General features: G+C 45.6%; 1 protein-coding gene across 4 annotated transcripts in view; it reads right to left on the bottom strand.

Moving 5' to 3' along the window:
• Aasdh (aminoadipate-semialdehyde dehydrogenase) overlaps window positions 1-13,749 on the bottom strand; it is a 29,090-nt gene that overhangs the window by 5,055 nt on the left and 10,286 nt on the right. For all 4 annotated transcript variants that reach the window (XM_052198680.1, XM_052198679.1, XM_052198682.1 and 1 more), the window contains exons 6-12: window positions 12,450-12,642; window positions 8,269-8,510; window positions 7,801-7,907; window positions 7,000-7,172; window positions 5,870-6,062; window positions 3,285-3,400; window positions 1,314-2,109 (exon numbers count right to left, since the gene is read on the bottom strand). In XM_052198680.1, the coding sequence (XP_052054640.1) occupies window positions 1,314-2,109; window positions 3,285-3,400; window positions 5,870-6,062; window positions 7,000-7,172; window positions 7,801-7,907; window positions 8,269-8,510; window positions 12,450-12,642 (1,820 nt within the window). The remainder of the gene's footprint in view (window positions 1-1,313; window positions 2,110-3,284; window positions 3,401-5,869; window positions 6,063-6,999; window positions 7,173-7,800; window positions 7,908-8,268; window positions 8,511-12,449; window positions 12,643-13,749) is intronic.

Here is a 13,749-nt window from a genome sequence, read left to right as displayed (position 1 = left end):
GACAGGGTATTTAGCCCAGGCTAGCCTCAGGGGAGGATGGTCCTCCTGCCCCCACTTCCTGAGTGCTGGGGTTGCAGGTGTGCATCACACCCCACCTGGTTTATGCAGTGCTGGGCACTGTGCCTGAGCACCCTGCCATCCGAGCCCTATCCCAGCCGACTTTTTCAAATATTATAGCCTAATTCTGACCTTGCTTATGGATGACAACATGGACCAGCAGAGCAAATTTTCAAAGTTACCAGGTGGCACTGTCAGGATTTAATAAATCTAAGTGCTTGTATTCTTAGCAACTACACTGAACTTCTTTTCCCAAGTAGTGGCCATGGATGAGAAGGTAGCAGAGATCCCAGACCTTGGTGTGTGGCTGAGTAAAAATGGTAAAAAAAATAAACAAACAAAAACCCTACAGACGAAGTCACCACAGATTCTGGGCACTTCCGAATGGCTGGCTGCAGCGTGGACGGGCCCTGAGGGCGGCCGTTGAGGATGGTCTCACTGCTTACGTTTACACGGCTCTGCTCCCACCCGAGATTCCGTTTCCACGACACCATCACTCTCTGGGAGCGTCGCGTGTGCCTTGAAATGGACTCATGGCTTGCTGATAGTGGTCATGGGATTAAAATACACCCATGAATTCTTAGATCTTCAAGACACGGAGACTAATTCCCCAGGGCATGGACTAGACTTGGTGATTTATGTCCAGTGAACAAAATTAAGGAAAAATGCTAGTCTCCAGTTTTAGAGACTAAGTCTCAAAGGCACCGTGCGGCTCCTATGGTTTTTCTCTTTTGGATTACCCACTCTGAGGCAAGTCAGATGCTACGTCATGCAAACATTCAGACAGCTACAGAGAGGCTCATGTAGCAAAACCTGAATATTCTCAGCGAAAAGTGATCTAAGGGCGGGCCTAAGGCCCGAGCCCCCATGCTAATAGCGCTGTCCATCTTGGAAGCCTGTCTTCCAGTCCATCTAGCCTGAGGTGCATACGGAAGCATGAGATCTTCTTGATCGCCAGCCTCCAAGATTTCCAACCCAGGGGAACTGCTATGGCTCAAGAAGTTTTAACACAATGTGTTACAGCATTGTTTCCGTTTTATCCATGAGAAAAATGAAGTTGCAAGTCCAACAGCCTGCCAAAGTCAGAGTTCAGCAATGCAGAGCTAGCCTTATATCTAGAGACTCTAACTCCAAGCCATGCTGCTAAGCAGTACAGCGTTAACTAACCACTAATCTGTGACAACAACCAAACAACCCCCCCCACACACACACACATATTCAATTTAACTGTACAAACCCCAGGCTCAGATACTTACCTACTATAATAAAGTTTCCACATTTAGACACACATGCTGAGGATTCAATTCGATCTCCCAAAAGCTGTTCCCACCTCATCTCCCCAGAGTAAAGGTCGACTGCCCTCACTGTGTGCGAGTGGGAGCCCATGTACACGGTTGTGGAAGACTTGCCCTCCACAGCTGCTATCACAAGCAGGGGGGAAGCGTCGACGCATTTGCCTGTGTCTGACCGCCACCTCTCACGCAACACCATCGTCTCAGGCCCTAGCACAGGGTTCTCCTGCTGAGAAAGCGGTGGCTTTTCCAACTTTCCATCAGGAGCCGAAGGACTTATGCTTTTTAATACTTGAGTGTTAGTCTGTGGAATTAAGTCCAGAGGACAGACCGGAGGACAGAGTCCTAACTCCGTTAAAAGCCTCCCAGTGCCCAGAGACAAAACCTGACTCCCTCTGCTCAGAGCGATCACAGAGTTTGTCTCGCTGCCATGGTTCAAAGGCCAGGCGGACTCCAGACATGCAGGCTCCCCACTGCCTTCCTCTGGAGCAGCGTCACTCAATTTCCTTTTCGTGGTATGACTCCTGTTGGCTTTGAGGTCCTCCTGTGTAAACACAGCTTCAACGATGTGGTTGTAAACATCTAAGATGGAACTGCTGAGAATAACTTCCAGAAGGCCAGGTATGGCTGTGCCCGTAAGCTTCTCAATCTCACTGAGGAGCCACACTGCCTTGAGGGAATCTCCACCACTTTCTAAAAAGACGGAGTTGTCGGGAAGCTTCCCAGTAACCTCTGGATCCTCAGGGATACACAGCACAGACTACAGATGAGAGAAGGGGGAGGGTGGTAAGCGGTCCAGACCAAAAGACGTTACAATGTAGCAAGTGATACAGAACTCTCAGTACCTGGTACACAGATAGCATCCTTTTTAAAATGCAGGAGAAAATGCTAACAATTAAATTAACAATGATTTTTGTCTAGAGTAAGGGTCATCACTGTCACAGGGTCACTGTGTAATTGTTAAATATAATCTCATTAGAACAGGTTTCCTATCCATTAAATAAGGAATAAACTCACTGCAACATCTGCTTTACCAACTAGCCCTCACAGCTGATATTCCCCACATGGAAATAACATTGATCCATGTCACATAAGTCAAACAGCTTTACAAGCAGAGCGGTAAGAATTAAGCCCTCAGTTCTTAAGACCTGCTAACCAAATGCACACCCCTCACAGAAACTTTGTTTTTTGAGAGAGGGTTTCTCTGCATAGTCCTGGCTGTCCCGGAACTAGCTCTGTAGACCAGGTTGACATCTAACTCAGTGTTCTGTTGCCTCTGTCTCGTGACTGCTGGGATTAAAGACACGTGCCACCACTGCCCGGCTAAATCTGTATCTTGTCTAAGAAAGTTTGCTTACTTATTAAGACACAGATTGGGCTGGTGAGATGGCTCAGTGGTTAAGAGCACTGACTGTTCTTCCGAAGGTCCCAAGTTCAAATCCCAGCAACCACATGGTAGCTCACAACCATCCTAACAAGACCTGACGCCCTCTTCTAGAGTGTCTGAAGACACCTTCAGTGTACTTACATATAACAATAAATAAAATAAATAAATATTTAAAAAAAAAAGACACAGATTAATAATGCCTTGAGCAGAAACATGCAGCTACTGCAAGTTTCTCAAGACTACGGCTAGCTCACTCAGAAGAGCATGGTTTTAGCACGGCAAGAGCAATAGGCACTGGGGACCAGGGGGAGTCGTGTCAGCAGAAGTAGACACTGGCACCTTTCAAATCACGTCTTTCAATGAATTTCTTTATAAGACACTTAAACACTGTAACCTTTATTATGTACAAATTGGATTAAGGAAGGTATGCTAACTGGCATCTGCGCAGCAATAACATTCTTATACTATTTTTACTGACTTACTAGGGACACTAAAATTCCTTATAATGAATGAACTATAGAAGTGAATTTGCATTTAAAAAGTTGTACCTTCCATAAATGCTTTAATTTTCCCCAAAGTTCCTCTTTTCCATGGAGTTTATTCCTAGGCTGTGAGTTTATGTAGTCTAAATATATCTTGTTTAACTTAGAAACATCGACTTTACCTTAATACAAAGAGAAACAGCAAACATTAAAATAAGGTTTGAACTTTGACCAGGCTGCTGGTTTGCGGCTAAGCAGGAGAGTGTGTGTTGATGCGCAGAGGGCCTAGGTGTGACTCCACCCCATAAAATCAGCAACTGGGTCCCTTTAGCCCCAGAGCCACCGTGCTTGTTGGCCACTCACTCTTCGCTGTAAAGCTCAGAAGTCACAGGGAACAGACAGCAGGTTGTGGCTGGGGTCACAACGACTGTAGTGAGGAACACGTGAGAGGAAAAGAGGACATTTATCTAAGTTCAAGATGTGGCACTGAGTGGGGGAGGGGAGCTCTGTACAAGTGAGGCACAAGGAAGGAAATGTACCTTGTATGGAAACGTTATACAGGCAGGGCGGGGTGGCGCACGCCTTTAGTCCCAACACTCAGGAGGAAGAGGCAGGGAATCTCGGAGTTTGAGGCCAGCCTGGTCTACAGAGCACGTTCCAGGACAGCCAGGGCTTCACAGGGAAACCCAGTCTCAGAAAAAAAAAGTCTGTCATAATGGATTCCATTATTTTGTATTCTAACTGAATGCATCTAAAATGTTTTAAAACATAATGAGTAACTGAGCAATTCCTATATTTTGAAGTAAGAGTTAAATAAAAATCATGGTGAGTGAGTGTCATGGGTAAGGCACTATACATGCATATACATATATAAAATATACATTAAAAATGTGTGTGTGTATGTATGTGGGTCTGTATGTGTCTGTGTGTGTATATGTGTCTCTGTGTGTGTCTGTATGTGTGTATGCATGTGTGTCTGTGTGTGTATATGTGTGTATCTGTATGTGTATATGTGTGTATCTGTGTCTGTGTGTCTGTGTATGTCTGTGTGTATATGCGTGAGTGTGTGTGTTTCTGTGTGTATATGCGTGAGTGTGTGTGTGTCTGTGTGTCTGTGTATCTGTGTGTGCGTGTGTCTGTGTGTATGCGTGTGTGTGTGTGTGTGTGTGTGTGTCTGTGTGTGTGTGTGTGTGTGTGTGTGTGTGTGTATGTGTGTGGTGTAAGTCGGTGGTACAGCTTTCAGGATTCCAGTGTCTCCTCCTATCACACCATCAAGTCATCAAACCACTAGGCATGCGTAGCAACCACTTTTCCAGCTGAGCCGTCTCTGTGGCCCTGCACTTTATTTTCTTAAGCAGGTTTTCCTATGCAGCTCAAGCTAGCGTCAAGCTTTGCAATCCCCCTGCCTCAGCTTCCAGTGTTAGGATTACAGGTATGTGGCACTGCTTGGGCTACAACCTTGCCGCACATGTCAGATGCCTGCTTGTGGGACTTGAACTACTGGCTTCACTGGTTCTTGGGTTTCAACATTCAAAATTACAGCCCTGGCTATCCTGGAACTCACTCTGTAGACCAGGCTGGCCTTGAACTCAGAGATCTGCCTGCCTCTGCCTCCCAAGTGCTGGGATTAAAGGAATGTACCACCACCACCCGGCTAGCCCCGGCTTTTTTAGTCCATGTCCAGCTTGAAGTCATAGTATGAGAGCTCTATCAGTCAGTTCCCTGTAATATTTTTATGTATCTAGCTAAACATTAGTTCTGTTTCTCTGGTCATCTCTGAGAAATACAGACACTAACTAGCTGTGATGACTGACCTTCAGGACCAACCTAGCTGGATCCAGAGTCACCTAAAAGGCTGAGGGACACCCCTGCGCATGCGCGCACGTGTGTGTGTGTGTGTGTGTGTGTGTGTGTGTGTGTGTGTGTGTGTGTGTGTATATGTTCAGAGGATGGACGAATCAGGGAGGACCATTCCTGGATGTGGGCTGGGGCGTGTGTGAGTGTGTGTGTGTGTGTGTGTGTGTGTGAGGATGTTCAGAAGATGGACGAATCAGGGAGGACCATTCCTGGATGTGGGCTGAGGCGTGTGTGTGTGTGTGCGTGTGCGTGCGTGTGCGTGTGTGTGTGCATGTGCGTGTGCGTGTGTGTGTGTGTGTGTGTGTGAGTGTGTGTGTGTGTGTGTGTGTGTGTGTGTAAGGATGTTCAGAAGATGGACGAATCAGGGAGGACCATTCCTGGATGTGGGCTGGGGCAGAGCGAGACCCAAGGAGACAGCCTGACAAAGCCTGTCCTGGGCCTTCTCTGCTTCCTGGCCCGCTGTCACATGATCTGAGCTACTCACTGAGCCTTCCCATCATGGTGGACAGACACACCCTGAAGCTGTGAGCCCAAATCTCTGTAACCTCTTTCTGTCAGGTATTGTCACAGGAATGCACAAGTGATTAATCCTAAGCAAGATAATCTGAGGAGAAATTGCCTATCTGTAAATCATACATCAGAATAAGGCCATCAGCTCACGGGAGTTAGTCAGACAAGCTGGTTGGCAGAGGTCTACCATAATTACTGCCAGTACCACTCATACTAGTCCTTCTGTGGCCACTGACCAAGGCGCACCAGTAGCACTGTCCAGCACCGAAGCGCTGTCACCTTACCATGGCATGTAAACGGAAGGGCCTCGATGGGCACCAAGTCATCGGGCAGGGCGTGGACTGGAAGGTGCCTCTGCAGTTCTTTAAAGATGCGATCCTTTACTAAATCAACCTTGGGTACGATGAAAAGAATCAGTTTTTCCTGATTATACCAAGTAACTGCACAGGACTCCACCTGGCCAAGTTCTTCAGCTACCTGTAAGAGAGAGCACCGTCATTTACTCCTGGGAACATCCAGAAACGAACCCCTGAAGGCTCGGATTTGCTGTCTAAACTCAGTACTGCTGAATTTAGTTCCAGAAGATACCTGGCATCGTTAAAAAAGATTGCTTGTTATTGGTATCTCCTACTAACAGAAAGTTACTGTTTTCAAAAATAATGCATTCTAAAGCAATAAACCAATGTATTTTCGCAGATCTCAAAATCTATGTTGTTACTATATTTATTCTTAGGTGTGCACGTGTACTGTGTGAGCTGTGGGCATCATGTGAGTGCGGGAGCTGGGGGAGGTCAGAGGGTGCTGGATCCCCTGCAACTGGAGATCCACAAGGTTGGCAGCCGTCTGATAGGGTGCCACAGAACAAGCCCGGTCCTCTGGAGAGCAGTGAGCACTGCTAACCACGGGCCATCTCTCCAGCCCAGGATTGATTTTAGAAGTGGCCACCACTTTAGAGGCCAGGTTTGGGAACAGACACCTGTAATCCTAACACTAGGAAGCCTGAGGCAGGAAGACTCAGAATTTCACCAGAGCCTAGACTACATATCAAGACTCTGCCTCAAAACAAGCAAACATCCTCCTGAAAGAAATAAGAGATAATTACTTGTGCCTTTTATTGCAATTTTTATTGTCATTGATTTTTGTTTGTTTGGTTTTGTTTTTAAGACAGGCTCCTGCTGTAGCTCAGGCTGAAACCAGAACCCCTCAGCCTCCTGAGTGAGGTGTGCAGGCATGCGTCACCATACCCAGCTCCATGTCCATCACTGTGATTAATTACAAATACAAAGATGTCAGCTTTAGAAGCCGATAGAAAATATGGCATAGACATTTGGCGACAGCTGCCTCTACTGCCTTATGTACTTGTGGATTTAATTTTATTAAATTAGATGAAGATTTAACACGTGAGTGGCTCTACCTGCTGCACAAGCGCAGTGTTAAGACGTTTGCCATGGCGCTTGATCTGGCTGTCCTTCCTTCCCAGGAAAAACAGCTCTCCGTCTTTCACAGTCACAAAGTCTCCTGTGGCTCGCATGGTGCCAAGGGGCACTGTCATTTCATCGTCAAGGAAGCATACTCTGTTCTTCCCACCTTTCAGAGACAACGACCAATGTCATAAAATCCTTGGAAAATTGATTTATCAATATCAAAATACCTCTAAAATTCAGTAACTAAGACTCAAACCATGATTATTTGTATTAAAATGAGGCGACTTTTAAAGTCTACCTGATAAAATTAGGCACAGTAACTTTAGAGAGTTAGTAAAGAGATAAAAATAAATTTATTTATAAAGCTATGTATGATTTTAAATGTATCCTTAGAATACTGCTAGATATAGTTTTATCTACAAATGCTAACATCTCAAATTAAATTTGTAAATTATTAGAAACTGCATGCAGCGGGCAGCGGCGGCGGCACACACCTGTAATCCCAGCACTCTGGGAGGCAGAGGCAGGCTGATTTCTGAGTTCGAGGCCAGCCTGGTCTACAGAGTGAGTTCCAGGACAGCCAGGGCTATACAGAGAAACCCTGTCTCGAAAAACCAAAATCCAAAAAAAAAAAAAGAAAGAAAGAAACTGCAATTCAGGTAAGCCCTAAATATTTCATGATTATGAAACAATTAAAACTTATCACTGAAAAGTATACTCCAAATAAAAATAAAGTCATAAAATGAATTAAAAAACGAAGTTGATTTTTTCAAAAAGAAATACAAGCCAACCTAAAAATACTTGGCCAGTGCCTTCGAGAACTGGAGAACCATTTTTGTCTCTGACTTCAATTGCGGTTCCAAGTAGTGGAGTCCCCAGCTGCACAGGGGATTCATGTCTGCAAAACACACAGCAAGTCTAAGATTCACATCTGAGCAGACGATTTCCCAGTGTGCTAAAAGCACACGATAGCAAATAAAGATAAAAACAGTTTACCATACAATTCAGACAGCCTGAGGAACAAGTGTGCCAGAAAGGGGTGTGTTACCAATTCAGTCCCAGGACAGACCCGTTAGCAGGGTTAGGAGCGCAGCTCCCAGGCACGGGTGTGCTTCCCATGCAAGGACATGGTTTCTACAGTCTCAGTGTTCAACTGCCATCCCCAAGCAAAACTCACTCACCCCAGCATTAATGCTACGGTCTCGGAAAGGGACAGCCTCTCCCCTGCACCCTCTACTGAGTATAAGTAAAGCCCTTACTTCACGGTGGAATTAAGACTCTCCTCTGGGATCCTGTAAAAAGTGGCCCAACTGGACACCTCTGTGATACCATAGATGTTAAATATTTGTGTCCTGTTGCCTTTGGCTCGCCAGCTTTGGAGGATGGTCAGCGAGGGGAAGGCTTCCCCACCAAGGGCTAGGACTCTCAGAGAAGTATGAACTGACAGGACAGTGGACTTGATGAGCTCAGATCCAAATCTTCTCAGCAATGTTGGCGTTGCCTGAAAACACATTCAAATCACTCAGTTTCCTCCATCCTTAAGTAAACACAATATTAATTACTTCAAACTCTGCATTTGGAGCCCATATGGGCATTAAGGCTGTGTTTTGGGGCTGGAGTGATGGCTCAGCGGTTAAGAGCACTGACTTGTTCTTCCAGAGGTCCTCAGTTCAATTCCCAGCAACCACATGGTGGCTCACAACCATCTGTGATGGGATCTATTGCCGTGTGTGTCTGAAGACCACTTCAGTGTATTCATATATATATATGTGTATACACACACACACACACACATATATATGTATGGTTTTATATATATGAAATATATATAATAATTTTTAAAAAGGCCGTGTTTTTCTATTTTAATTTAATATTTATTATTGTTTTGGCATGTTTGTATGTGTGTGTGCCTGCAAAAGCCAGCAAAGAGCAACACCCGCCTTAGAACTGGAGTTAAAGGCGTTTGCTAACAACTAGACACAGGTGCTGGGAACTGAAGCCTGTCCTGTGGGGGGCAGGAAATACTCTTAACCACTGGGATATCTCTCTAGCCCCATGGCTATAATTTTCAATTGGCAAGCCCTATTTATAAAGCCCAAATATTTCACAATGCATCCATGTTATTGTACAAATAAACAGTTCATTTCCTTTTAACACCAAGTAGTTTTCACTGTATAAATTAGGGCTGTTTTCACCTTTTCCACATAAATCTAGAATCAACTTGTGAATCTCTACAATGTTTACTGGGATTTTGGTAGATGAGTAACATATAACATAATTTACAGACCGACTTATCGAGAACTGCACTCTTGACAATGTTGCGGCTTCTACATAAATGTGAGATGCCTGTTTACACAGGTAGGTCTTTAATGTCTATCAATGCTATATAGATTTTAGTGGCTGAGTCTTGCTACTCTTTAAGCTTATTCCTATTTTATCATTTTTACATCCTGTGTGTCTCCTCTGGTGCTGCTGAGTGCTCAGGAGGCCTAGCGCCTCCCCCACCCCACCGCCCCCACCGCCCAACCTCCCTCCCACCGCCCTCCCCCCACCGCCCTCCCCCCACCGCCCTTCCTGATAGTCTAGATCCATGACTGTGCTATCTGCATAGGAAATTCCTCCTCTGCCTCCTCCTTTTTATTTTTTTCCACTTTCTCCTCTTCCTCCTCTTCCTCATTTTCTTTCTCTTCCTTTCCCCTTCCTTCTGAAAATGTACTGGAAGGCCCGTCTTTATCTTTTTTTTGTGAAATCACTCAGGATTTCTTCACAGATCTGCCAGAGCACTGGAATTTAAAGCATGTACAACCACATGGGGCTCTCTTCAAGTTTTCAGGCTTTTTAATTATGTGTATATGCATGTGATTGTGTGTGGGTATGTGCATATTATGTCCAAGTGCCCACTAAGGCCATAAAAGGGTGTCAGATTCCCAGGGCCAGAGTTACAGGAGCCACTCCATGTGTGTGCTGAGAACTGAACTCGGATCCTCTTGGCCACTGAGTCATCTCTCCAGCAACGTGTCTTCGGTCTTTTTTTATTTCCTGCTTTTTTGTGAGAGGGTCACACCTATCCTTTTTGTGAGAGGGTCACACCTATCCTTTTTGTGAGAGGGTCACACCTATCCTTTTTGTGAGAGGGTCACACCTATCCTTTTGTGAGAGGGTCACACCTATCCTTTTGTGAGAGGGTCACACCTATCCTTTTGTGAGAGGGTCACACTACTCAGTCTTGGCTGGCCTGGAACTCACATGGATCCTCTAGCAGCATCTGCCTCAGTTGCTAGAATTAAAGACGTGAGCTGGGTATACCAGTCAGCTTCAGTATCTTTAACCACGTTTAATATCTTTTTAAAATCCTCTGCAAGAGCAGGAAGTGCTCTTACACTCTGATCTATGGCTCCAGCTCCTTCTCTTCAGTATTTTTAACTATTTCCAATGTAGAATCTTAACACCTGTATTCTACATACTCTTGCTTTATAATCTTTATGCTTATTTTATATTGAAAGGACAGAAAATACAGCCTAACTCTAATGACCCCAAGAAATCAGGAGTTTAAAATGCTATCTCGCTTTGTTAGAAACTAGGTAAAAGGTCACATTCCAGAGTCCGCCCTTTGTTTAGACCTAGCAGAATGGCCTTGAATAGGTGATCCTGGCCCCATAGGGTAACTGGAAATGGGCTAAGCTTATCTTGCTTCTTTAAACTTATGACATTACCCCTAAGCAGGAGTTCAAGCAGCTGTAGACATAGGAAACTAATTGGTCCACTGAGCGAGGGCTCCGATAATTTAAACTGATTGGCCTAAAAACTATGGAGTGGTACAAATCAATTGGCTCGCATTTCGAGGTCTCTCCATGCTAAGAAATGTTTGGTTTGTGATTCTCGGGCTTTGTTGTAAACTTATAAAAGCTGTAGCAATTCGGCACTCGTGGTTCATAGTCCTCTAACCCTGCATGGTGCATGGCTATGGAACCCAGAATTCTGGAATAAAGAAATCCTCATGCTATTGCATCGAGACCGTTTCTCGAGAGTGATTTGGGTGTCGCCTTCCGGGGTGTGGGGTGCTGGGGCACCCTCGGTTTTGGGGGGTCTTACAATATGTGTGAGTGATTCACCTGTACGGGTGTGTGCACCACATGTGCCCTTGGTGTCCTCAGAGGTCAGATGGTGTCAGATTCTCTAGAACTGGAGTCACAGACAATTATGAGCTTCTGTGTGAGTACTAGAAACCGACCCCAGGTCCTCTGCAAGAACAGCAAATGAATTCGCAATGGGTGTGGCAACACGCATGAAGTCTATGTAAACCCAGGCGGCTAGACCAGGTCCCAGCATGGAGAGGGGAACTGGTCCCATCCCTAGCCAAGGAGCTCCTGACAACTGTCAACAGCTGAGAGAGGGGCAGCTTTCTCTTAAAAGGTGTGGCCCTGGCAAGCCGGCCAGGGGCCAGTGGAAGAGGACAGATGCAAGAACATCTGGGCTGCACAAACCGGCCTTGATGAGGAAAAAAGAGATCAAACTTGGGAGGGAGGGAAGGAGGAAGGGAGGGATCTGTGAAGACTGGGGAGAGGGTGAATGTGATCAAAACATGTATCCTCAAAGAATAAAAAAAAAAATGTGTCTTAAAATTGTGGGAAAGGTGAAGTGTGTGCTACTGTATGCATGTGCACATGCAGAGGCCAGAGGACAGCCAGTGAAGTCCTCTACCTGCCTCCTCTTCATTTCTTTTGAGACAGGATTTCTCACTGAACCTGGGGCTGACTCCTGCAGCTAAGCTAGCAGGAAGTGAGCTTGCAGGAACCTGCCCCAGCCCACAGCATGAGATTCAGGCATATGTGATACACCTGGCTTTTATGTGGGAGCTGGGGACTTGAACTCATGCCTCCATGCTTTCATAAAAGGCACTCTTGCACACTAAGCCACCTTTCCAGTTCCAATTTTTTTGTTGTTGTTGCTGTTGTTTGTTCAAAGACAGGACTGTATGTAGCTCAGGCTGTCTTTGAGCTCACTAGGTGGCAGAGGCCGGTTTTAAGCTCCTTTCTGGACGCGCCCACCTCCTAAGTGTTGAGATTATGGGCAGATGCTAGCACGCCTGGTTCTTAGCCCACGTGTAATAGGGTAATATACTAGCTTTTGGTAGGAAGCACGATATGCTTGAATGTTATGACAGAAGACACCCCAACAGCACAGCCACAGTCAGAGTCGAGTTCCTCCGGTTATTGTACTACAGGTGAATGCTGTAGTACATGCAATACTATAGACATAATGACCTGATTGCTCTTTCATTTTAAAATAAACATGTGCTGTCACAGGGTGGTAGCCTTTGATGAGCTAACTACACTATCATTATGCACTGTGAGGAACTACAGAAATATAAAGGACCCTCTAAAACACGTAACATTAAAAGAATGCAGGAGAAAACATTTCTGTTGCTCCTGAAGTGTACCTGTAACACGGTCACTCTGTGGCGCGAAAAGAGAACATCAGCTAATGTTGATGGGCGCACTTTGACAGAAGTCGGCACGATAAGCAGGCAGGCCCCACTTGACAGAGAAACAAATATTTCCACCACAGATGGGTCGAAGGTCAGAGGAGAAGCCAGAAACAAAACGTCTTCTCTGGTGATGTCAAAAAGTGACCTAAAGGCAAACAGAGCACAGCTGTCACGAGGAAGGCCCAAGTGTGCGGGTGCGCAGATCCTAAAGAGCCCGAAGCAGGGGCTGGAGAGAGGGCAAGAACACCTCCTGCTCTGGTTCAGGTTCAGGTCCCAGCACCACATGGTAGTTCATCACTACTTTCTCCATCTAAAACTCTTGTTGCAGGGGATTCGTACCCTTTTCTGATGCAACGTTACACTGACATATATGCAAGGAAAATATTCATACATCTGAAATAAGAACAGATAAGTGTAAAGAAGATGAGGAGGAAGAGCAAGAGAAGGAGGAGGAAGAGGAGGAGGAGGAAGAGGAGGAGGGGGAATAGAAGGAAGAGGAGGAGGAAGAGGAGGAGGAAGAGGAGGAAGAAGAGGGGAAGGAAGAAGAGGGGGAGGAGGAAGAGGGGGAGGAGGAAGAGGGGGAGGAGGAAGAGGAAGAGGAAGACAAAGAGGAAGAGGAGGAGGAAGAGAAGAGAAAAAGGAGGAGGAAGAGAAGAGAAAAAGGAGGAGGAGGAAGAGGAGGAGGAAGAGGAGGAGGAGGAAGAGGAGGAAGAAGAGGAGGAGAAGGAAGAGGAAGAATAGGAGGAGGAGGCGGCAGCAGCAGCACCAACAGTGCCATCATGGAGAAGAAGAAAAGTTCTCATGGTTCAGACTTCACTCTTCAGATTATCCAAAATGGCGCTGTTGCTACTGGAAATCCCTTATAAAAGGTGGAACTGAAAGCCCTTTAGCAGTGTGGTGGTGGACTACTATAATCCCAGCACTTGGGAGGCAAAGGCAGGCGGATCTCCGTGGTTTGAGGCTATTAGCTAGGTGTACACGGTGAGTTCCAGGACACAAGCATGGCTGTATAGTAAGACTCTGTCTCAAAGTCAAACAAATAATATCTTTTTTTTCTTTTGCCATAGGTATTATCATCCGTGACCACTTCCTGATATGTCAGCTTAGACAGAAGGAACTACAACTCCCCAGAATTCTCTTTCTAGTATGCCTTCATCTTGTTTTTTGTTTGCTTTTGTTCTGTTTTTCTTTCATTTTTTTTTAAGGAGACATGGTCTGGTACTCACTATATTGTCAACTTTCCTCAAATGCA

The sequence above is a fragment of the Apodemus sylvaticus genome, chromosome 11, assembly GCF_947179515.1.
Source record: "Apodemus sylvaticus chromosome 11, mApoSyl1.1, whole genome shotgun sequence".
Classification (NCBI taxonomy): domain Eukaryota; kingdom Metazoa; phylum Chordata; class Mammalia; order Rodentia; family Muridae; genus Apodemus; species Apodemus sylvaticus.
This window is presented reverse-complemented; position numbering and strand designations above follow the sequence as displayed.